General features: G+C 48.3%; 1 protein-coding gene across 1 annotated transcript; it reads right to left on the reverse strand.

Annotated features, from left to right (window-relative positions):
* Window positions 1-4,536: 4,536 nt before the first annotated feature.
* Window positions 4,537-25,823, reverse strand: VAMP7 (vesicle associated membrane protein 7). Its single transcript, XM_066581896.1, has 8 exons — window positions 25,714-25,823; window positions 17,053-17,207; window positions 15,375-15,432; window positions 13,331-13,468; window positions 10,957-11,047; window positions 10,444-10,511; window positions 8,275-8,367; window positions 4,537-7,181 (listed from the first exon to the last, which is right to left on the reverse strand). Exons 2-8 carry the CDS (start codon window positions 17,196-17,198, stop codon window positions 7,113-7,115), a joined length of 663 nt encoding a protein of 220 aa, XP_066437993.1. The 5' UTR covers window positions 17,199-17,207; window positions 25,714-25,823; the 3' UTR covers window positions 4,537-7,112.
* Between the last annotated feature and the right edge of the window lie 233 nt (window positions 25,824-26,056).

The raw sequence follows: 26,056 nt of genomic DNA on the forward strand, positions 1-26,056 counted from the left end.
TGGAACATGTTGCGATGATTTAATTTTTTTCCCGCCACCACGGGAGGAAAGAAAACCCCCCGCTCATGTGTGTGACCCCACTCAAAAGAATGGCGTTAATATTCTTGTATCTTGCAACATGCAATTCTCACTCTATTCTCTTCCCCGTGTGACACTGGCCTAAATTTGGTATCGTAGTCGTAACGATCCATAGAATTAAGGGATCATGTAATGTTTGTATATAAACTGTAAGACCAGGCCCCTCCCACAGGTGGCAGAATTCCTTTTTTTTTTTCATTTTACTCCAGGTTTTTCAGTAGATCGTGCGATACATTACAAAGTACCTTGAAAAATACAAGTTGTCTCGCAAAAAAACAAGTCAGACAGCAGGATAAATAATCGATGGAGAAATAAACGTTATGAATTTTCAAAATGGGTGGAGAAAATGGAAAGAGGATAAAGGTGCGTTTCAGGAAATTAACGTAACAATGGCGTATCCGCAGAATAGGTCATCAATAGCGGATTTGCGCGCGACACACAGGAGTATGGGGCAGAAGCAACTGCTCCAACCCGTGTAGTGGCCAGTGCTTGGAACTGCAGGTACAGCTCCCACTGACTTTCACGAAAGCAGCGCCTACATTTACAAACACCAGCGACTATGCAGGGGTCAAAGCAGCAGCTTCTTACCCGTGTGTTGCGATGCTGACAGCAGACGCCTTATCAGCTCATCGTTGGAGTACAGAGTGGCAGACCCCACCTGATCACCTATTAATGGCCTACCTGAGGATAGATCTGCAATTGTATTACCTTGGAAACCCCATTTAATACAACCACTTTCACCGGATTGATTCTTAAAACTTAACTTTTAATAGTATAGAATAAATTAAAACTAATTTCTGGGCTTCCATAAGTAGAACACATAAATAAACTAAACATAAACCTACCACCCTTACAGATGTCTTCTCAATAAGAGAGGACTAGTAATTATTAGGAAAATTATAGTACGAGTGTTTCTGGTGGCGCAATGCGCCACACAGCTGTGCTACATCCATTATGATCACCACACAGCTTTACTACATTCATCTTGATTCCCACACCAGACAAACAGATTGGCTCCTCCCACAGCAATGAGATCACCACAGGGCCTTCAGCCCACCAGATCTTTGTGGTTGGGATAGGTCAGTATGTTCTGTCAGGACTGCTGAGTTATGTCTGACATAATAATGAGTTGTATTCTTATTTTGTTATTTTTGTCCTCTCTTTTTCAAAAGCCCTAACTGTGTTAGAGTCTGACCGACAGAAGAACGTGTCTTATATATGTTGTAGGAGCTTCAATTATGTCACCAGGTGACAGAGCAATGACATCATCAGGAGTGGAGCATGAGAAGAACTCCCATACATACTCACTGACAAGTGGTCGTTAGTAGTTTGACAATGGCATGTAAAATAAATGCTTTCTGTGTTTTCTGTCGTCTTAGGCCTCATGTCCACGGGGAAAAGAAGAATTAAAATCCGCAGCGGATCACCCGTACGCGATCCATGCCCCATAGGGATGCATTGACCACCCCGATGGTCAATAAAAGTGAATAAAAAAATTTCTGGAGCATGAAAAAAAAAAATGGACATGCTCCATTTAGGTGCGGATCTCCCGCGGGGACGGCTCCCACAGGCTTCTATGGAAGCCGTCCGGATCCACAGGAGACCCGCGCCTGAATTAAACTCACCTGCTCCGGGCGATGCAGATCTTCTTCCTTCGGCCCCGCGCATGGCACGCAGCCGGCATGCCGAGCACATCCGCCGGGCCGAAGAAAGAAGATCTGGCCGCGAAGAAGGGAAGACCTGCACGGTCCACAGCAGGTGAGTTTATTCTTATTTCAATGCCTTGTGTGCGGGGCAGGAGGGACCCGCTACGGATTCTCCATGGAGAATCCATAGCGGGTCCGATTTTCCCCGTGGACATGAGGCCTTAGGACTAATACCCTGCCTTTTGAGCCCCACCGCGTAGATCCGGGTTTTCTGTCTACCTCCTACCCGTGAATTTCAATAAAGAGCACCTTTTTTCTAAAATGCACTAATAGTCTTATATTTTGGCAGTAGGGTATCTGACATCCTGCTTTCCAGAAAGCATTGCATAGTCTTCTCTTCTTGAGCAGACCTCTGTAAGCCTGGGGGGGTTAGGTTTAGTTGTATTGGTTTATTCTACTTCTGGAAGCCCAGAAAGTAGTTTTAATTTAATCTGCGCTAATAAAAGTTTTAAGAATCAATTAGGTGAAAGTTGTATAAAACATCTGATTCTTCTGCCTCAGTGAATTCATTTAATACAACCCCATCCACAATCGTTACAATGATGCCACATGACCAGTCACCGTGGGTCAGACGTTCCCCCCTCTGTTGTACTCCAGCGCTCTCTGCTTTCTGCTGGTTGGCACAAGCAGCAGGCAATAAGTTGGTCGTCCGACACAAACATTTATCTAGAATGCAGTTGCACAGTTGGGCTGCGTTCACACGTCGGTGCGGTTGTACAGCATACAGATAAGAGTAGGCTATACAGTGATTGGCCATGGGCAAAGCCTTATTACCTCTTATGTGTCCATGAAATACACAGACCAACACTAACCAGTGGAGGGTGACATGGGGTGTAAATACTTTGGATTGCAGATCTGCAATGTTACAAGCTTCCCTGCACATCCGCCCCGAGAGCGTAACGTTACTGGTCAGAATACAAATCATCAGCCAGCAGGGAATGCTCAGAGATGGCACTGGTGAAGCCTACAGAAGTGTGAGTGCAGCTCTGGAGTAAAATACAGGTTTATGGAACTCATGATTAGTACAAGACAATGCATTTACAGAACACTCAACGGTTTAATTTTTTTTTTAAAGGTTGTTTAAAGGGAATTTTCCAAAATATGTTGTTTTTTTTTTAAAAGACATCCGTTTGGTTACTCTTGACATATAAACAACATACTGTCAGATACGGAACCTCATGAGCAATAAAACAGTACCTTTTTTTTCCTCTAGCACAGGCCCCGTCCAGAGATATAAGCCCATTAGGGCTTTTTCCACATGGCATGTTAATTAGCAGCGGACCGTCCAATGCGGTTTCCTCTCCAAGCGATCTCCTCTTCCACAAAAACCCTTCTTTACCGATTGAAGTCTCCAGCTATGGCGGCTGGCGAGGTCATACGTTTCACCTACGGTGCGCCTGCGCCGCTCTGAGGGAATGGCCGCTTCCGCCCGCCTGATCCTGTGCAGCTGGGATGGGCAAGTATAGGCAGCGTTTTGTTTTTTTCCCCATGCCCAGCATATTTAAAGGGGTTTTCTGAGTTCTATATACAATTTTGTAAGTGTGGCCCTATACTCGGAGGCCACTGCTAGCTAGACTAAGAAGCCACAGTGAAGTTACACATCTGGAATCACGTTAATGTCTGTAGTAAAGAACTAACAATTCCCCAATACGTCATAATGACGGGACCCGGTCTCTGCCTGGAAGATCAGACTTGCCTTTCCCAAAGCTTGCTGCACAAAAATACAGCGGTGAGAATAATGGGGCCCCTAGACCGGCCCCGCGCTGCGCTCCTACAGTTTATCCACATTGGCGCCTCCTAGTGCACCTTTTATGACCTACAGCCAAGACCACTACTTCATTGGAACTACTGAGTGAGGCGACGGCCTTCGTCCTCTTTCTATGCTTGTAGATTCACACAGCAGATTTAATACAGAAAGTTTGCCAACTGTATAATTTATCTGAATGGCGCGGCGGCGATCCACACATCTGTGTAAGGACTGCGCCGTTCACACGGACGGAGCGGATTATAGAGTTGGAGTGCTGTGTGTGCAGACCCTCAGTAGGCGAGCCCCCAATAAGGTTATATCAGGGAATGGTATTTCACCAACTTCCTAATATAATGCTGAGGAGGGCGGCACTCGTATCGCCTCTTCCAGTATCTGAGCGCCCAACAAGTCAGGATACTTCTGCCCGTTTCCCACCAGGGTGCAGTAGATACGTTCCATTCTGTACAAGCGCTGCGGTGCTTTCTGTTCTTTTACTTTATTTTCAGCAATCTAAGATGTACAATAATTACAAAACGTACATATACATAAAGCAAAACATCCCACGAGGAACACAAACCAGGAGGGGAGAAGCTGATCCAACCCAGAACATTGGAAACAATCTGAACAAATCCACACTGCATCCCGGCGGGTGAGCCGTCCCCGATGCAGCAGACAAGATGGCCGCCGGCTCAAAACCCAAAACATTTCCCAAAACTCAAAAGAATAAAGAGGTCACCGGTAAATCTCGAGCCGTCCTCTCTTGTTTTGCTGCAGTTCCTTTCAGCGGTTTACACTGACACCCGCTCCGTCCAGCATGGTTATCAGTAAGCTTTCTGAGACCCGTGTAAAGCAGTCCCACGATGCAGCCTCCACCCCCTCATGTCTAAGTTACCGTTCCGGACTCTAAGGGTACGCGCACACGGTGGAAATCCAAACTGCGGATGTCCTATTTGTAACACAACAGATTTGCTGGAGATTCCACATGGGTTTCCGATGGGATAAGTAAGTGAGCGGCCACCTTTTGTTTCCCCGCATTATGAGTCTCTGGGGTCTCCCACTGAAATGATGTGGATTTCAGTACCGAATACAAAATCCACCTGCCAACCTCTCCGTGAGAGCGAAGCCGCAATGTCAATAATCGCCAGAAGTTACTTTAAAGTCTAAAACAAAATAGTTGTGCACATAGGAGGGCGGGGGAGTTTTCCCCCTGCAGTTATGGGAGAGGGGAGTGCGCCACTATTTACACCTAATTAGACAGATTTGTCCTTCCATCGTCACCCAGCTTTCCCAGGACCAACCAGAACTATGAAACAGCGGAATAGGATTTAAAACCACATTTAGCAGAAGACGACGACGACTGTGAGTTTTACTCCGTGTTAAGAGGGATGTTCTGGAATTGAATGGATGGCCCGTCCCCGGACGGATGAGCAGAAAGAAGGGGCCGAGGTGCAGCTGAAGCCCTTCACAGTTTATCCAGGCGTTGTGCCGTACACACCGGTATGGCTGAGCCTGGTACTGCAGTCCGCCCTGCTCACATGGACAGGCCATCATTAAAGTCCCAGATAATCCCTTTAAGGGAAATGTTTTGTAAATTACAAAAGTGAAGGTGCAACAAAAAAAAAAAAAAGTGGTACCACGGGCCGACATAAAGCGATAAAACAAGATGGAAGCCGCTGCACCTCTAAATATTATATACAAGATTAAAGGGAAGCGGTCATCACATTCGAGCCCTTTAACTACGTTACGGAGCCCCAACATGAGGAAACGAGGAGCGGCGTCTGATACTCACCGGGTCCCCTGTTCCAGTACGCTGCTCCCGCATGTAACCTCATAGGGGCACGGTGCAGGAACAGGGGACCTGGCAGCTCCCCCTTCCATCTGAGCCCCATAACGTAGGTTATTGGGCTCCACCGTGATGACAGGGGCCCTCTAAAAAACATTTGTACAAACAAGGTTATAAAGAGAACATTTGGGAAAATAACCGGTGTTAAATATATGCAAAATTAATGTGTAGTTCTCAGAATTACTGCATCTTATTACAGAAACCTAACGTACATTACTATTACATCCACGTCAGGCCTAGAACCGCGATATCTGAGGTGTGCAGCCTCCGTATACAGGGTGGGCCGAAGAGAATTGGCCCGGCAACACACTGATGAAAACGAAGAGAGGATCTGTGTTTCTTGCCCAACCAATCACAGCGCAGCTTTCAGTTTACCTCGGCAGTATAAGAAATGAAAGCTGCACTGTGATTGGTCGCTATGGGCAACAAAGACAGATTTTCTTCTAGACAGCCTCCATAATACTGCGGAGCTGACCTACTTTTGTGTCCCACCCTGTATATCTTTGTAATACTGCCATTTCTTAGTTTATGTCTCACCCTGGGAAAGCTGGGTGACTACCAACATGGATGCCATTGTAGCTCTTTCAGCTTTTCTTGCATCCCAAAGGGAAAAGCAGCTTAGTAATGCAGCGGCTCGGACAGAGGGGACGTATCAGTGCATAAAATGTGGGCGATGGCTCTTCTGGTAGCCATGTTGTAGGTTACCAATACTTCCCAACGTAGTAGTCATGCACAGGGCATGGCTGACCTGTGGGCACAATGTACGGCCGATTCTCCTCAGGAATTAGGGCCACCGTTCACACAGAATGCATCGAAAGCCTGTCCGTACAATAGGCACCATAGCGGTCTATGTGCTGTATTACGTACCACCCATATCACACACGAGCCTTAAGCAGCAGCTCAATACCATTATTAGCCGTTTCTAGGAAAGCTCGTTTACAGACAACATGGCTGCCATGACAGCACCTATATGGGTCGTACCCAGCTGCCCTACAGTCCGTGTACAGATGCCATGACTGAGGGCATGTGGCGGACGGACCATTTAGAAGTCTGGGAGTCCTATGGCAGCACACCGGCCAGCACCTCGATTTCCCAAACACTAGAATCAAGCACCAGCCGAACAGAAGATGACAAATGGAGATTTCTTACGGTGGGGAGGGGTCTGCATTTCATTACTAGTCACTCGAGCCCTTTCAATATTGGTGACGTAACCACAGGATGAACCCAGAGGGTCACCTACTGTACCCAAGCTTTACAATGGCAGCGGTGGGACGAGGATTTAAAGGGATTGGAGTGAAAGGTTGGATAATTTGTGCATACGACATACAGAAAAGAAGGGCGGTGGGTTAAGACAAAGCAGTGTTGGCGCTCGGCTAATGAGAAGTAAAAGCAAAGCACTCACCGGAGGTTAAAACAGGAGTCCAATATACATATATACTATTAAGGGAAGAAAAGAACCGAGTGTAAATAAACCAATGGTGGAACGCCATAGAGGACATCTCTCCCGTAACCATCCTTCATCTCCGGGCTCCTGGGGTGGAGGAGGTATAAGGCATAGAGATACATTGTCTAGTAAGGATGGATGGACGACAGATTAAGAACTTCTGACACCTCGGTGTCTGGGGGGAAAAGGCTTTTCCATCAAGTCTCTTTTCTACGGGACGCTACATGTGTGAACAGGTAGTATGTTACGTTCCGGTTCCTGTTGACGGTCTTCATGCATCAGAGGAGAGGGAGGTTACTTATTCACACAGCTCGGCCATGTCAGCCCTCCGCATGCCGCCGACACAATGATATAGATGACGACCTGAGAGAGAGAAACACGTGAGAGATCAGGAGTGACCGCTAGAAGTTCCATCCTAAAGGGTGGCATTACCACTGGATTTAGATTTAGTCATGCAGAGAACAGTAAAGTAAGCGATTTTGCCATTCTAATAGAGGTAGAAGACCTGACAGAGTGCAGTAAAGCTTCAGGAACAAGGAGATGCACAGGTACGTCCCAAACATGATGCTCAGAAGTTAAAACAGTATAAAAGCAATCCAACATGGCAAGTCCATGTCAGCCTGAACGGAGTTTTGCTTCCACAGCTTCTTCTGGGCCAAGTGCCCCCGAAGAAGCCGCCGAAGAGGCCAAACCCAACGCCCCCGAAGAGGCCAAACCCAACGCCCCCGAAGAGGCCAAACCCAACGCCCCCGAAGAGGCCAAACCCAACGCCCCCGAAGAGGCCAAACCCAACGCCCCCGAAGAGGCCAAACCCAACGCCCCCGAAGAGGCCAAACCCAACGCCCCCGAAGAAGCCAAACCCAACGCCCCCGAAGAAGCCAAACCCAACGCCCCCGAAGAAGCCAAACCCAACGCTCCCGAAGAAGCCAAACCCAACGCCCCCGAAGAAGCCGCAGAAGCCAAACCCAACGCCCCCGAAGAAGCCATGGGTAGACATGATAGATGGTCCCATTGTGAGAAAGCTATTAGCATTGAAGATTGCTACTTGTGTTAGGGATTCTATGAGTGGCGATCACTTCGCGACTGCCAATTCCATTCTTTGGTTTTCCGGTGCATTCCGTAATGTATGAATACGGAGTGAAAAAGATTTTAGCTAATCTTGGTTTGCTGCACACAGCTGGGAGGGGGGGTTGTGTGATTCTTTTTGTAGATGCGATTTGGAAAAACATCACAGCTATTTTGATGCAGTTTTCTTTAGTGAAACCCAGAAGTAGATCCAACAGGAAGACGACGTAGACGTCCTGCTTTTAGCTTTCCGTTCCCTTTGAATAATAAGAAGATGCATGAAAAATGGCCACAAAATGGCGGCATTTTTCCAAAAAATTCTGCATGTGAAACCACCGTAAAGGAGATTAGGAGCCTGCAGGGTGTAAGGGAGCAGAGCCTCAGTACTTACTATTGTTACAATGACAATGATGATGGTCAGCTTCAGGTTCTTCATGCACATAGCCCTGGCGAGGTTTCTGCTGGTGGTCTTGAAGGTGACGGACTGCAAGAAAATACAAGGGTTAATAACTATGCAAAATAGCAGGTTACATTGCCCCAAAGTGCCTCAGTGGTGCCCCACTCTCCAGATCCTTTAGAAAGAGTGTGGGTGTATGTCCCTACTTTGATCTCAGCAGCATGAATCAGGGCTGCCAAAGCCGGGGAACATAGTCTCACCCCTTTCATAAGCATCCTATTCAGGCTGCCATGTAAGCAGGGAACTGCGATCCTACGTGAAATGACAGGACAGAGCGAAGGACAAATTACTAAAAGAAGCCACTAGATGGCAGTCATGAGACACACTCTGTATGTGAATAAGGCATCATATACACTGATGTGCCAGAAGTTATGGGATAGCAGTATGTAAACGGATTATGATGTGGTGTTACCTCAGGTGACAGCTTGGGAACGTCCAAACCTATATAAGATGTCAGGTATTGTTTGAACACTGGCAAGGTGACACAAATCAGGGTTTGAATGAGGCATGATAATGGGTGCAAGACGGAGGGGATATTCCGTTTTCGAAGTGGCGCCGGCATTTAACATTCCCTGATGCACAGTGTCATGCGTGTGCCAGGCATTGCCATCCACAGTGGCTGCCCATGGGTTCTTAATAATCACAACCAGTGGTGTCTGGCTAGAATTGTCCATATGAACAGACAAGAGACTTCAGCTTCCGTGGGTGGCGCTGTATTTTAACCCTTTCCAATCCAATGTTGGGCCTACCCCGACATCATAATTTCCCTCCACAGCTCCGATGTCGGGGCAGGCCTGACACTGCAGTGCAGGAGTGCATCTGCACCCGATCGTCAGACACATCGGGTGCAGATGCACTCCTGCACTGGTCCTCATCGAGGAACCCCGAGGAGAAGGCAGAAAGGGTTTTAACCCTTTCTGCCTTCTCCTTTACACATTACATAGCGCTCAATTAGCGCCATGTAATGCACAGAGATTCCGTCCGGCGGTCATGTGACAGCCGGTGTCACCTCACCCCCAGCGGTCACATGATCGCCGAGCCAGGAGGCAGAAGGGAGAACGCGGAAGACGCGGGACAGGTAAGCAGGTCCCTCCACAGTGCAGTGAGCACCTGCACCCTCCTGAACTCTGTCAGTTCAGGAGGGTGAAGGGAAAATGTATTTTTTCTCATCCATTCTCCTCAGCTCCAATTTATTTGGAGCTGGGGAGAATGGATGAGAAAAAATAAATGGATTGGAAAGGGTTAAAGAAAGCAGCCATGTTTTTTTTTTAACCCTGGACAACCCCTTTAACATCCCTCCAGACGTCTTCTGTCCACGTCGAGTTGCTGCACTGGGTTGGGCTAGTGGGGGCCTTACACGATATTAGTCCCCGTCCTGTGACTTTTGGCACATCAGAGGTGACAGATATTGGGATCTTCTAGACACCTGTATACACTTCTATTCATGACATGCAGCATCTTGGTGAAGCTACCCCCCTATAACAGACCACCATAAGACATCATCGTACAGGGGACAGAGGACACGATACTAGCGGAGCATCCTGCACACCTCAGGCTTCAGACATCTACGGCCGTGTGATTTGTCCATATGGATCTTTGCGATCTCTTCAATCAGGAATAGATGGAAACGGCGCAGTTGTTCTCTGATCACCACTGAATACTAATTTCCAGTCATCATACAGAAATAATCTGCATAGACCGTTAAGCAGTTTTGTAAATATATTGATGGAAATGTATCAGCAGTGTCATAGGATGCATGTATATACAATGTGGCAAAAATGGCACACAGCCCCAAATCTACCAAAGTGGCACACATGGTGGCAGCGGGGCAGTTATCATGCCCTGGGATATTTATGCTCTGAAGCCTAATGAACTCTTAATGCAGCTCCGGACTATAATACAGACTGTAACTAAGGATCAGGACAAGAATGTAGCTTTCTATATAGATTCATTCTGCTTGTGGCCTGCAATGCCAGACATGTGAGGATGCACCCGCTGTGTCTGCAGCCGCTCTCACATGACGGCTCGCTGGCAAGGTCTAAGTGAAAGTCATGTGTCTGCCGGGAGGGGAGGGGGGATTCTGGGCTTCCCGTATTTACTTACTGAGTCCACCAGGTTCTCCGTCTTGTCTATTAATAATTCTAACCGTTCTCCTCTCTGAGCTACAAGATCTGGAAGAGAGAAAGGTGCAGCTTGTTAATGGAGGCCTGGAAAGTGTTCATTAGAGGTTCTCTTCTCATTACTGGGAGGTAAGTCAGTGCAGATACACAGCAGTCCACCAATCCCTGCTGACAGGAGAGTAAAACACATAACTAGGAGTCTGTGGTAGCCGTTACCAGTCACATGGCATATGTGGCATGTAGGCCAACGGCGCCGCAGACCCGCGTCGCTACTATGCTGCACTTCATTCTGTTACCATGCGACCCACAAGGCGAGTTCTGCTGCAAGATCAGCAACAAAAGCCGCATGTAATTTATGCAAATTTTGCAAAGAGATTCATTGTGGATTTGCAACAGATATATATATATATAAAAATGACAATGGATATTTTCTGCCGTTTTTGGATCCGGCCTACATTAGTCGGGGGTCTCCAAGAATCGCTCGTATAGGCCGTACCTATATTCCGGACCATGATTCCCTTCAGCTCATCCACTTGGGCTTGCGTCTCCACTACACGGTCTACATTCTTGGTTTCTGAATGATGTTTCTAAAAGAGGAATGAAAGAGAAGAGACATCACATCCAATAACATCTCCACCCCCGACGGGGCTCCATCCACGGGCCTCATTAGCTGTCATTAGCCTTAGAAGCGATCTGTTTCTCCCTTCAGTCTACAGGATTTTGTAACATTCCTTTGTCATCCGGTGGATACAGAATATATTAATGCTCATATCGAACAGTTTATTACACCGCTCAAACCCCAATGCTTCCCAATATCAAGATCTGCAGATCATAGAATATTTAAAAGGGAACCTGTCACATCCCATGAGCCCTATGAACTCAGCTTACGTTCTCATAGGTCAGGGAGCGCTGACGTCAGGGACGGGGCGTTCATACTCACCGCCTCCTGCAAAGCCAGCAGTCGGTGCATTGAGAGGACTCCTCTTCATTCTGTACATGGGGACGCCCTGTCCTCTCATAAAAGGGGTTGTGTGGTTTCAAATTCAAAATTGGCTGGTCAATGGCCAAAATGAAAGAAAACACAATTAACCATACTCGCTGGTCTTCGGCCCTCCTGGCACTGCTAATCGGCTCCGCTGCCACATCTCCATCCTCCGCTTTTGGAAGTCAGGTGACTGCTGCAGCCAATCAGAGGCCGCAGCAAACGTCTGGCATCGTGGTGACGCCCAGGATGTGAGCACTAATGCTAGGAGTTGGAAGGAGACACTGCGGCCTCTGATTGGCCACAGCGCTCACATGACTTCCAGCGGTGGGGACAAAGCAGGGGAGCCAGATAGCAGCACCCCGGGTGCTGAAGACAGGCGAGTACGCTTTAGTTTTTTTTATTTTAATCCATGCATAGCTGATAAAAAATTTTTAAATTTGAAACCACACAGATCTTAAATAAAGAGAAAGTCTGAGCAATGGACTGAGCAGCGGGTGGGCAACAAGGGAACGGACAGACAGGATTAGAGGGCATTCCCTGGACTCCGCACCTTCTGTCCTATAAACCCATAACCTCAGTTTCAGGGGCTCACAGGATTTGACAAGTTCCCTTGAAGCCAACCCCACATTCTGACCAGAAATAAAATAAATTCGGTGTCCCCCTCTCCCCCTCCGGTGGGCTCAGTGCACCCCCGCGGTGAGGAGGAGACCGAATGAAGCCGCGGTCGTGCATACCAGGCATCGCTCTGTTCATTCTCAATGGGCATGTTGGAGATAGCCAGGTACTTGTATTATTTCCATCAGCCCCACTGCAAAAAATGGGATCTGTGCTCCATCGAATCTAGCATCAGTGCAGGTAGGTGCAGCGAGCCCGCAGTGATGAGTGAGGTGATACGGTACCCCACTAATCAGACTATCCTATGGATTTAAATTAGCAGAACCTCCACCCCTTGGGGTTCATGGAGTTGTCCCATGTTGGCAGGTACTGTATGTGTTACACCAGATTACAACCCCTGTGCATACGGACATAACATGGAGGCCTCCCATCTTTGTGCTGTCTGGGTATTATTACATGCATGGATACTTCTTGGAACGGCTGCCATGTAATACAACATCAGGCCAAGCTAAGCCGTTTGCCGGAGCTCCCAGACCCGCCGTAATAAGCTGACCTCCGCAGCTACAATATGATAGGGCCGTCTGTAATAAGACAAAGCCTTTAAGGCCTCTTGTACTCTGCAGCGAGTGCGAACGGCGCCAGTACGGAGGCGCACAGAGTCCCTACGGAAAATATCTGTATGAAATGAAGGCTTACAGGTGAGCAGACTTCTATGGGGGCGTATTATGACCCTGTGCAGCGCGGAGCTTGTACACAGCTGTAATACAGACACGGGCACAAAGTGCTGGATATTACTTAACTATTCCTAGATGTTGCAATAGGTTGCAGGAAACATCAATAGTCTTGAGAATCCATCAGCCGACAATTGACATAGAATTAGGTGTTATATATCGGTCTGTACTCCGCTGGCCATACATAGGATACACCTGTCCGACAGGTATCTCCAACGCAATGGGCTCACATCCAGTACCCAGTACCTGTAGGAGCCGTACAGAATAGTCTATGCGGTCACATGGGGACCGGCATGTATTCAGTGCGGTGGTCACATGTGCCTATAGAGACTGTGATCACATGGGCTCACATGACCAATGGCTGCTGCTTCCCCCTCCAGATACAGAGATGATTAATGAGGATTGTTGAACATCCCGCTGGCCTCTAGATCAATGGGTGCCGTTCATTAACTGATCCGTGTGCGGTAGGATTCCACACACAACACAAGTATTCTGTATCCTGCTCCGCGGTATCCATGGTCATTGGGAGATGTACTTACCAGCTGAGCTGAGAGAACACTAGAGAATTCGCTGTTCATGGCGTAGGGGAGCGCGGTCTGCGCCCGGGAGCCATACGTGGTCTGGAACCTCTTCTTTACTTCATTCAAGAAATTAAAGGCCCGGGAGCGCTCAAAATCCTAAAAAAGACAAACAGATTCTTTATAACGGTTACTATAAGGCTCATCCACACGGGCGAGAAGCTAGCACCAGTTTTGTGCATTGCGAGATGCGCACAATTAGGACTTAGTCACATGAGCAACTTTTTTTCTCACAGCGATGCTGCGGGGATAACATTTGCAGCATGTTCTATTTTTTGGCTTCCCTCGGAACGCCTCGCCCATTTTCTCCAATGAGACCTGAAGAGACATCGCATGGCACTCATGTCATGTGATGTGAAGTTTCACATGGAAATCAGTGGAAACACTTGCAATCCTGTAGCGGACGTGAAACATGCGAGGATCGCCAATTCACAGAAGCAACGCAAGGTGTTTTTGAATGAAAAACGGCTCGTATCAGCGTGAAAAACAGGCAGTGACCCGATGGCGGCCTCACCCATGTGAATGTAGCCCAACACCGAGATACAAGGCATCAGAATAAACATGTCTGGGACATGGCAGCTTCTCAGCGCAGATACCGCGGTCACCATGACAGACCTATCCCCATAGAGATCACCAGGGTATGGTAATAGCTGCAGGATGTGCAGAGAGGTAAACAGTAAGTGTTCTAGTTCAGGTCCCTCTTATTTCTGTATAAGGAAGGTCCCCAAAATATGGATCCTATATGAGTCCTGCAGCTCTTCATACATTCATGCTTCTGACACACAACGTGATGTACAGTCGTGCAGATCGTGTCGGGAGTCCGAGGGCCACATAACGAAGGCTAATGAGCCGGACGCAGAATTATACAATTAAGGCTATGGATACGTTGGGAGCAAGACAGGTTTTTTCCCCCACTTAATTAATTCCTACACACGGCCAAGCATAATCGTGCAGAATAACCGCGGATGTGAGGCGTTGTTATGTAAAGGCTGCGATCCCTCGGTGCGGCTTTCACTGGCGTTGGAGGATCGGCAGCTGTTTTTCATTGTTTTCAATGGGTTAACTTGCATTCTAGTCGCATGCACGTGGCCTGCGTTTTCCTGTCCCAATGGACGATGCGTTCCAAGGAACGTGCAAAGATGGAGCCTGCCACAACTGACCAATCCCGGTTCAGTCACTGCATGCGTTTACACGGAACGCAGGAATCTGAACAATAATCGTCCCGTGTAAAAGGGCCACTTGTTTTCTGCCCTCCTCTCTCCTCTCCCGCACCGGATCGGTAAAGCTCATCTTTGTGGTGGTCATTTATTAACTGAGGAATAGTGCAGAGAGGAGAGATAAGGCAGAAAACGAAAGGCTCATTTACACGCAAAGATGATCGCTCAAAATTCGTTCAAAACGTCGGATGATTGACAGTTTGAGTGATCATTTTGCATAAGCTGCTAATGGGCCCGAATGCCTATTCGTAGCTTATTAGCTTCGTTTGCATTTAAATGAAGCTCCCTTCACTGTATGCAGATAGCGGCGGGTGGTCTGTTATCTGCATACAGGTCCATTGTTCTCCCACAGGACAGCAGCTGAAAACAATGATATCAGCGCGCCCATGGATAATCACATTGTGCGGTCCCTGCCATCAGCTGGCTGGTCAAAGAATGGATTTTATGCTGAACTAAAAGTCATTGTCCAGCCGAAAAGCTAACAATGATAGCATTTACAGGCAATGATCACTCAAAAGACATTGAACGAATTTTGAGTGATAATTGTTGTGTGTAAATGGGCCTTAAGATGTCCGTCCAGCACACTGACAGATTTCTTATTGGGCCTTGGACTGCAGTGTCTATATACAGTGATACGTAGAAGCTGCAGAAGACGAACGGTGCAAACGTTTTAATCAAACCAGATTGGAAAAATGACTGTCGGCCCAAAATACATGCATTAAAGTGAAGAAAACTGCCCCCTAATAAGGCGTCTCCAGCCTCTACAGCCCCTTTTACACGGTACTTACGTCATCGGTGATGCAAAGGTAGATGATTCTATCCTGACATATATAATGGAACAGATAACTGTGGGAAGAAAACAACAACAATCATCACACATATCAGCATTATGCCGGCTGCACACGAACGAGTCGAATTCTGCATGTGGGAGTCCGCAGCAAAAAAAAAGGCTTCGACCCCACCTGGCGACCCCACATACCTGCTACTTTTGTACTGCACATGACCGTGTACACCCGCCATCGGCCATGTGCAGTAAAGAAGTTTTTTTCAAATATTAGTGTTTCTCAGTGTCGTCACTAGGCGGTGACGTGGGTACCCGCAGCCTACTGCAACGTCAATTGCGGATGGGCTGCAGGTCGGACGGCTTCCATTGACTTCAAGCTGTCCATGTGAATTCTGCATAAGTGACAATCGCGGATTACACAATTGTAATTGAACCCAGTCTTAAAGATAGGCCAGTCACCAGAGGTCTACGGGAGACTACAGGGAGACTAGAAGCCACAAAAAGAGGTCAATGACCACATGAAGAAGCTGCACTACTACTGTTGGCTCCCATTATTATGGCCACATCCTACTTTCTACGTCAGCAGCGAGGAGCCCATGAGGGAAGTGACCCGTTGTGGCCGACTGGGCGGGTATATTAGTGTGCGACAGGTTGTCTGATCACGGCACTCGTCTTTGTCATAAGTACAAGGGGCGATTTATCAGAGTTGCAAAAAGGGATGAATATTGGATTTGGGGCCAAGGATGGCCCAGCGCAGTTTGTGAACTGTTGGTGTGCTGCTGTGATGAAAGTATGGCGAGTGGGCAATCGGCACCATTGGGAATAACCAACATGGAAACCACAGAGCACCACGTGCCACTGATGTAAGGGGCACACTGGCAGACCGATACACTACGGTGGAGCAGTTCACCATAAGAATGAACCAGGGGCTACCAGATGTGTGTCAAACAGTTCCGTGAACCCTACTGCATATGGGGGTCCGAAGCACACGGAAGGTCACGGCACCTATGCTAATGAAGGAGCAGCGGAAGAAAAAAGGCCTCAATTTGCACAGCAGTATTGGAATTGGACCACCACTGATTGGCAAAGGGTTGGCTTCTCCGATGAGTCCCATTTTCTGGTGGGAATCACCAGAGAAAACCCCGCAACCATTGCTGGAAGGACACAAGCTGAGGGTGGCAGCGTTAGGCTGGGTTCACACAGGGTGGAAATCCTGCAGAAATATCGCGGAACGTCCGCTGTGGGAGCGCACGGAAATTCAGCCAGATTTCAGCAGCTGAAGTCCGAGACATTTGGCGCGGGTTTTGAAAGCGGATTATTCCACTGCAGCCATCTCTCCCCATAGAGAGGACAGACCCCACAGCGGAAATGGTGATACAATTGACATGCCGCGGCTTTGAATTCTGCGCAGCATGTCAGTTTCAGCGCGGCTTGGCTGCAGCGTGTGGATGAGGTTTTCGCAAATCTCGTCCACTTTGCCGCTTAGTGTCAGGCCTAAGATTGCAGGCCGAATTTCCATGCGGAAGGTCCGCCCGGTGCGAATTGCCCCCATTAGTTTTCCGGCATCTTTTCTAGTGACCGTAGATATATCCAAGAAATAACGACCACGCACAATATCCAGAACGATCATCCCCAGCCGCCACGGCATCACACATACTACAGGACGGCGCGCAGCTCCTCACCTGCCATGAGAATAGGTCAGCTTGTTGTTTTCGGATGGGATCTTGGCCAGGATCTGCTCCGTCACTTCGAGGAAATTCCCTCCACACCAGGCATGTTTTGCCAATATGGTGGTTCCCCTCGCAACCACAGAGAACAGGATGGCCATATCTCCCTGCTGAGAGAAGAGCGGACGTGTTAGAGATCAGTCTGCAGACGCTGCCCGCTCCGCGCCGCTCATTACCGAGATGCAGCTTCTCCAACATCAAGTGTCAATTATCAGCTGGATGAAGGAGACAGTCGCTCCCATTCTGCTGGTCTACGTCTTGTGCGGCTCCTTGCTGCCACCTCACATCTAGCAAATCACTTCCAACAAATCAAGATTTCATGTTGATTTGAAGAAACTTCGGAGAAGGAGAAAAGTTCAGATATTCCTTCTGACTATATCCAACGTGTCCCCCAGCAGGTCACCTCTCAGGGCATTCGTGGGAAGAAGTTGGTGCAACCTTTTAAGTACCGGCAGAAGCGATGAAGTACAATAAAGTTTTACAGATTTAAAAAAAAAAGTTAAAGAAAACAAACCCTTTTGTCATATTTACAATAAAAGAATCTAAATCATAAAACAAAAATACACATTTGGTAGCGCCGCGTCCGTAAAAGTCCAATCTATCAAAGTAACACACTACTTATCCCGCGCGGTGAATGCTGTTCGAAAAAATAAAAACCTTCAGAAATGTTTTTTGTTCACCCTATCTCCAAGAAAAAAAATGCTATAAAAAGCGATCAAAAAGCCGTATGTAATTCAAAATGGTCCCAAAGCAAACTACTGGACGTCTCTCAAAAAATGAGCCCTCGCATAACTATATCGACAGGAAAAAATGGAAGTTATTGCAGCAGAAGACGGCGGCCGAAGATTTTAAAGTGTGAGGTCCTTGAAAAAAAAGTAGTACAGCAAAAAAAAACAAAAAAACAAACAAACAAAAAAAAACAAACAAAAAACAAAAACAAACAAACAACAAAAAAGCCCAACTATATAGGTTCGGTATCATAGCTTGATTCTATGGGTTAGTACGATTACTATCAGGTCATTTTTGTTGTAGTTTGTGCGCTATAGAAATAAGATGAACCTAAAGAGGACTTTTTTTTTTTCATTTTACTCCACTTAAATTTTTTTTAAAGATTTTCAGTATATTCAGTACAATACAACTCGTCCCGCAAAAAACAAGCCCTCATACAGCGACGTCGATGGATAAAAGAGGTACGCTTTTTTTTTTTTTTTTTTAAAGGGGGGGGAGGAAAAAGGTGGAAAAACGAAAAAAAAAAAAAAAAAAAGCTTGGTCACTAGGGGGTTAAACATAGGGAGCCTGTTGTGATACAATCTGAATAAGCTGGACAAGCCCCTTGTCTACAGTCTATCGTTTTGTGTATACAGCTCCTATGCAGACCTACAGGTCTCCTTGGTAACAAGCCCTGCGTGATACGGCTCTGAATGATTAGCACTTCGAATGATTTTTTGACCGATATGTTCCGTCTAAACGGGCCTTCAGGTGGATCGCCACCGTGCCACGCGGAGGCCGGAGGATACTGGAACGGCAGGGATCAGAGCATCAGCAGGAGGAGTACAAGTTAAGGTACCTTTACACGGGGCGGCTATTGGCCAAACAATCGCTTCAAATGACAGTCATTTAGTACAAACAGGACCACCGACGGGGCGGGGAGCGAGACGTCACTAGTAGTTTCGTTAAAAAAAGTTGTCCGATGCAAAGACGACCACGACCACCCCCCCCCCACAGGACAACCCCTTTAAAGCCTCACACTTGTTAAAGGGATTGCATTAGAGGTGCACAGGTAGCGGTTCACACGGACCCTAGCCTACTGCCTGAGCGGGCCTAAACTTCCATTAGTCACAGAGGATGACTCCAGTGTAATAAATGGCGCACGGTATGAGAGGACCCGGTCCCTGACTTTACATTCAGCACCAGGAGCTTCAATTTACGCCTCCAACTGGAATAAATTAAATTAGACAAAGTAAGATAAACTTCCCCAAAGGGGAGTAATAAATGGTCAGAGGGAACGAGCGAGCGCCGCAATAAGGCCTCCAGCCGGCGTCAGACCAGAGTGTGCGAAGCCAGCCGTATCCTGAGGAATCTCCGATGTAACCGCACAATGACTCCGCTCTTAGAGGATCACGAGTAAATTACTGTTTTGCCTCTAATTCTTCACGGCCCGTTAGACAGCCATTGTTACAGATCTGCAATCCACTAACGAGAGTAATTACACCGCTCGGCGACGCAGAATATATAAGGAGGCCTGATACTGTGAATAATGAACTCCGACGGCACGGCTAGCAGACGAAGCTATGGCAAGGATTCTTCCATGTAATGTCCAACAATCCAGAAGTCTGATAGTCCGGCATTTGTCACCTGCTTCATAATTACCCCTGCGACTAGACAACAATTACCCCGCGAGCAGACTCTACAGCTGGCCGCTCTACCCTCCGATGGGGCCGCCCATCCTGCGCCGGTCTCCGGTGGACACACTGCGAGATCTTCTGTTATTATACCCAACCTGAGACTTTTATGACCGTTTGTTAATAAAGATATTTTAGTTTGGCACCTTTCAGGTCCAATAATGCCCGATTAAATTAAAGGGACATAAAAAAAGTTAAACGGGCTTAAAATTAAATAAAATTGAATGCTCACTTATCGTGGCGGGTCCCCATCAAGCACTGCAGCCCCGATGCCCGTTGCACGGAACTCGGAAGAAGCGGGGGGCGATCATTCGGCAGCCCTGAGAGTAGCTGGACGGTCAAGTGCACAAAGAACAACATGTGACCGCCCGCCACTTCTTCTGGGTTTCGTGCGGTGGGCATTTGGGTTGCAGTGCTGGATGGCGATCCGTCGGGGTAGGGGAGCATTCAATTTTATGTCGTTTTAAGCCCATTTAAATGCCTTGAAAAGCCCCTTTTTAAAGCTGAAGGAGTCAATCTGATGTGATTATCCCCCCAAAATAGGCCGATTACAGTAAGTCACACTGGTGATCAGCGGTAATCTGGAGGAGAGCCTGGCAGTAAGTGTTCAATTCCCCTACAGCATTGCCAATGGGGAAATGTGGCATTATATGGTGCCCACCGAAAACAATGGCTGCACATGTAGTCGACACACCAGTCGGGTCCTCCAGAGTGAGATGCTTTGTTGTAGTCGCTCTCTGCTGTAGCTAATTAATGAGGGACACTGTTATTGTTTAAGAAAGCCTTGACGGGGTAGATCGCCCTAGAAGAAGCCAACCCCTTTAACGTACCGTTTGTTTCCAGGCGTCTGGTACTCAAGTACACCTTGGTGTGGGCACAGTAGCAAGCAGAGCCCCCCTATGATGAGCCCAGGACACTCACCTGGTTGCCAGTCAGGTCATGAAATAGTTTGGGAATCAATATATAACATATCCTGACATTTGAGTATATCTTGCCCTTTGCTAAGTATTTGCAGCTTGCTGTGCTGTGGAGATCCCTATAATCTGATCATCCTGACAAGGGTTTATCCAGTTCTTCAAGAAAGCAATATCAAAGCCAAACTCTCTCGTCCCAGACAGCAGAATTTCAGTAGACAACTGGGCCGTCCGCGGTCTACGGCCAGCGGAGTGATATAATCAGTCTGACTGCTGAGCTCCCATATAATTGCTGTAGCTCGGTTTTAGCAGTGCTACTGAGATGCTTTTGTCATTGGTGTCACTTTAAAGCCAAGACAGGTTCTTAGCTATAAAACGAGATAAGAATCTTGTCTGTAGCACCAGTAGAACTCGAGCTACAGCCTAAAATGCTGAATTTATAGCTGTCACTTCAGTCTGTGCAGAGCAGGGGGATCTGTCACTCTGTCCCGGGGGAGGGGGAACAGGGGCTTTTCTTCATGTTATCACCTGTGCCCCTTACCAATCAGGTAGCAAATTTACCCTCAGATTGTCACATATGCGGGTGACAAAGATGAGCATTCATCCAATCACTTCTTAAGGCCCATTTAGACACAAGTCTTTTGAGCGATAATTGTTGCGTGCATTTAAGCCCAAGGTGATCGCTCAAACACTGAGCGATCACTTTGCGCTCCGAGTGGGAGATGCAGAACACAAGCGGGGCCGCTTGTCTTCTGCATCCAGTTGTTCTCTGTGCTCGGAGCGCTCGGCTGTTCTGCATACCCCGCTCGGCTGCATAACACAGTTGGACCGCTGTGTTCTTCATACTCCGGCTATTCACGGGGCGCTCATAGTTCTGCATCAACAAAATCATGAATCACACAACAAGCAAAAACGGGTTCTGAGAAATAACCCCACAGCGAAGGTCTCGTAAGAAGGAAAGTAGCTTGTTGATAAGGGAAGCTAAATAAGATATCAATTAATCTAAAAGGGAAATCCTCCAAACCGCAGTCATGCAACACGGCGCACGCGCAGCTTCTCCAACGTTGGCCAGATGGGTAGCGGCACACAACCACATGGTGCTACAAGGACGAGCAACAAACATAAGACACCTGTGTAACCAAAGTGACCAAACGAGAATATCAGGGAAGCGTCCGCTGGTTAGAGCCGTCCGTTTCCTCTAGTTCAGGTTGATAGAAGTGTCAGAGTCGGTAGAGCGTGCACGGAAGGGTCGTGTGTGGTGCCAACCTGTCCAGATTGGTGGTTGTATAGTAGAGCGTGAAGCCTTCTCCAGGGATGCTTGGTCCCCTGACATAATATAGAAGGCCTCCAAATAGTAGGTTATGTAAACATACCTGCCCAGGGTCACATCACCATGGACCATCTCCAAGGACATTCCCATGAGTAAGAGCGCTGGAGAATACCCAAACTTCCAAATTAGGTTTCTTTGGGCTGTGGTGGTCAGTAGCACTATCTTATCCATAGCAGCTCAATGAGGTCTGTATGTCTGGTGGCTACAATATCACAACCATCTGAACATTCCCATAGGAAACCATTGGTTCTAATAGCCTAGCTCCCCGTGTGAATGAGCCCGTAGTGTTGTTGTCCTGAAGGGCCGAGTGGATCACCCCCCCCCCCCACAAAGTAGCATTATGTAATAAATTATTAACGCACGGTCTAGTTACTGCTGATGATTTATGGAGGCTTACAGTAACTGTATGTACGGCGCTACATGACATTGCAGAGCTGGGTAGGAACTGCTGATTGTGTAACCTTCCTCCACCAAACCACAGGCTTCAGCACCTCAATGGCAGTAAGTGCTAAAGCTTACAACGGCTACAATGACGCCCCATCCCAAAATGCTCAAAAAAAAAACTGATAAAAAATAAATAAATAAAAACCATAATAATAAGAACCTTTCTTCTTCCTGTAGTAGGAAAGTTTTATATAAAGGAGTTTGGAATTAGTTTTGGCCGGCGCCCTCATCTCCCATAGAATATAGTAAAGAGTGACTGTGAATGCAGTTGCACCCTTCAGTTGGAAAATGGGGACTGAAAACCTCCATTTCTCGGGCCATAGGGTAAACCAAGAGACTCGGACATTTATGGCGCAGTCAGTCAGTAACGGATCTACCGCGGCGGATTTTGAGGTGGATCAGCAGCAAACGTCACTCCTATTGAAAAGGTGAGCTCTGCTGTGGATGAGGGGAAAAACCGCCTCAAAGTCCGCACCAAAAGCCACAGATGAAACATGCGCAGATCTGCACCAAAACCCGCTACGTGTGAACGTACCCTGACGCCGCGTCACTGGAAGTGCTGTGGATTTGTGGCCGAATTTCTGCAGAAAATGTGCAGCCCGTTTTCCCCCTACATAAGATTTACTTTAATAGTAACCGTTTCGCTGCAGTTTCTCCGCAATGTGTGACGCATCAGAGTGCGGTAGTTTATTTTTAGTAAGACCCCATTGCTCATGCGGTAAGTAGCCGTTATGTACTCACCTCTCCCCGCTGCTTGTTTACAGGCTGCAAGCCCACCCAGTTTATGGGACGTCACCGGCGGAGCAGCCAATGACAGAGCGCGGCAGTGATGTCAGAGGGGAGACCCGGAGCAGCGGCGTGTAAATGACGGCATGGGAACAGTGCTGGATACACTACTGGCCAAAACCAGCGTTAACCCTTTCAAATCCACTGTATGACCTCTGAAGACATTATGATTTAAAGGGGTTGTCTCGCGCCGAAACGGGTTTTTTTTTTTTTTAAACCCCCCCCCCCGTTCGGCGCGAGACAACCCCGATGCAGGGGTTAAAAAAACCACCCGCACAGCGCTTACCTGAATCCCGGCGGTCCGGCGTCTTCATACTCACCTGCTGAAGATGGCCGCCGGGATCCTCTGTCTTCATGGACCGCAGGGCTTCTGTGCGGTCCATTGCCGATTCCAGCCTCCTGATTGGCTGGAATCGGCACGTGACGGGGCGGAGCTACACGGAGCCCCATTCAGAAAAGAAGAAGACCCGGACTGCGCAAGCGGGGCTAATTTGGCCATCGGAGGGCGAAAATTAGTCGGCACCATGGAGACGAGGACGCCAGCAACGGAGCAGGTAAGTATAAAACTTTTTATAACTTCCGTATGGCTCATAATTAATGCACAATGTACATTACAAAGTGCATTATTATGGCCATACAGAAGTGTATAGACCCACTTGCTGCCTCGGGACAACCCCTTTAAGGCTGTACAGCTCTGATGTTGGAAGACGTCCGTCGGGGTTCTCTTACTGTATATTGCCAGCCTCTCTGCTGTCGGAGCCTTTCCAATGTGTCACCTCATGCAGTACTGGCTTTAGCCAGCAGATAGCGCTGTTGTATAATGGCAGAAAAAGAGTAAGCCCCATAGGAAAACCAGGATACAAATTGGGTTGGAAAGGGTTAAAGGGCTTGTTCCACCAAAGCAACTTGCTGGTCGGTGAGGGTCCGACTTCTGGGACGACCAGAAATCCTAAGAACGTAGCCCTGCTGACATGTCCTGAAGTATGGGCATGCACACCGCTGCTCCATTCACTGCAGATGCAGTTCAAGCGCTGGGCTATCTCCGGGGGTCCCACCGACACCCACCTGCACACATACACGTCTTCTGCTGCCACATTCTCGGGTCCGGCGGTTGGACCTCCACGATCTCTAACTAGCTTAGAGTATCCCCTTAATATCTGGTCCCCCAGCGATGACCGCAATGTCTGTGGCTACAAGAAGGGACCAGAAGTACTTCTCACGTAGCGACGGATCGTTCAGTTCGCTGTACCAATCCGCGAGAACGATGAACGATCCAACGCTCAGTGAACGGGTCAACCATGAGTTTTTTCATGTTTGTATAAAATGAATGACGAGCAAATGAATTATCATTCAGTCTCGGCCGCCTTCACACCGAGCGGCTCTTGTTCCGTGTAACAGCGCGCAGCGCCCGGAGACAGGCGGCGCTCAGACCCCCACGGACGTATCTGTGACTTATTATATAGGATCACTAACATCCTCGGGTCATTTCCTCAGCCGTGAAGCTGATGTGGGACTACAGGTCCCAGCATGCTGTAGCCCCCATTACTGGAGCACAACGGTCGCTGCAGTCTGCAGTCACTCCTCCAACTTGCAGTCCTGCTTTCACTTTGCAGCGGACTTTCCCGTCTCCCATGACAGCGGTTACACAATATTCCCAAACACTGGAGAGCGGCCAGAGGCCGAAGGGCCCGACCCCGTGCTTACAGCGTAGAAGAGGGCGTACATCACACACGGACCCCCAGGAAACACGGATCCCGACTATTGTACTATCCGGGGGGAAACGGGTTCTGGCTGACAAGAATGGCGCCGCTTATCGCTGGAGGAAAACCTATGCGTCCAGCGGCAGCGGAGCAGGCCCGCTAATCACATATGTATACACTGGAGATGAGCGGGCGCCCAAGTGCTCGGGTCCGCGTTATTCGAGTCAAGCTTTTCGTAAAATTTGCGATGGGGCTCCTTCCATTTCCCTTTACACGGACCAATAATCCGCTTGCGAGCCGAGTGTTCGCCCCGCAGGCCTCCATGTTCTCACGGGGAGACGCACCGCCGACCAGCATACATTTTTACGTTGGCACACATGAGCTTTTGCTCGTCGTTGGTCCTCGTGGGCGGGAGGGCGTGCCTGCTGAGGAAGGCGACTGACACTTGGGCCAATCAGCACCCAGAGAGCAGCGGCGGCATGGAAACATGGCGGCCACGGCTCGATCACTACGCTCCATACAAGGCAGCGGTACTAGATGGGGGTTGTACAACTATGGTGCCGGATTTATTATACGAGGCGGCCATGAGAGGGACAACGATCCGGGAGAGATCACCGAGGGGCGCAAGGGGCCCGGGCCAATGCGAGGAACCGAAAGCCTAAAGACCAGATCATTAACTGCGTTGCCCATAGCAACCCATCAGACAGCCGCGTGCTTCAGCAGCATGAAGGCAGCACTCTGTTCGGTCGCTATGGGCAACGCTGGGCGTATTAGAGCGGTCGTTATGACGACTCAGATACAAAGGTTAGCGATGAATCGCCACAGAACATATATAATAAGATACGCAGCGGATATCTGATTATCACACAGCCTCTGGATGCACTTTACATGCAATTTCCTGTTAGTTCAAATCTGCCTCCTGCATAGAGTCACATGAGCCGCTGTCAGCACAAGCCCCCCATTATCACAGCCCCCCATTACTGCCCGCCACCCCTCTCACCTGCCCCCAGTGGTGCGCGCCGTCCCCCCCACCGCCCTACCTGGAATGGCTCAGGCCGAGCAGTGTAGATAGCGGCAGGGCGATGTTACATGCCAGGACCCTGCAGCTGCTTCCTCCCTGCACTCCGCACAGATCACGCTGACTTCCGCAGGTCACTCTTTGTCAGAGTGAAGCATCATGGGAGATGTAGTCCTGGCTGGTGACTGACGCCTCTGTGCACTGCCCCTTGTGTGAGGCGCTATGTAATAACTATGTATCAGCTGATGACTGCAGTGATAATAACACAATACTTTCTGAATCACTTCCTCTATAAAAGAGATGCTGGAATTAAATGGTTAGTCTCACTTTAAGGCTGGTGTCAAATAAAAAACGCGCAAGTTTGT

This window comes from Eleutherodactylus coqui, chromosome 10, assembly GCF_035609145.1.
Source record: "Eleutherodactylus coqui strain aEleCoq1 chromosome 10, aEleCoq1.hap1, whole genome shotgun sequence".
NCBI classification, from domain to species: Eukaryota; Metazoa; Chordata; class Amphibia; order Anura; family Eleutherodactylidae; genus Eleutherodactylus; species Eleutherodactylus coqui.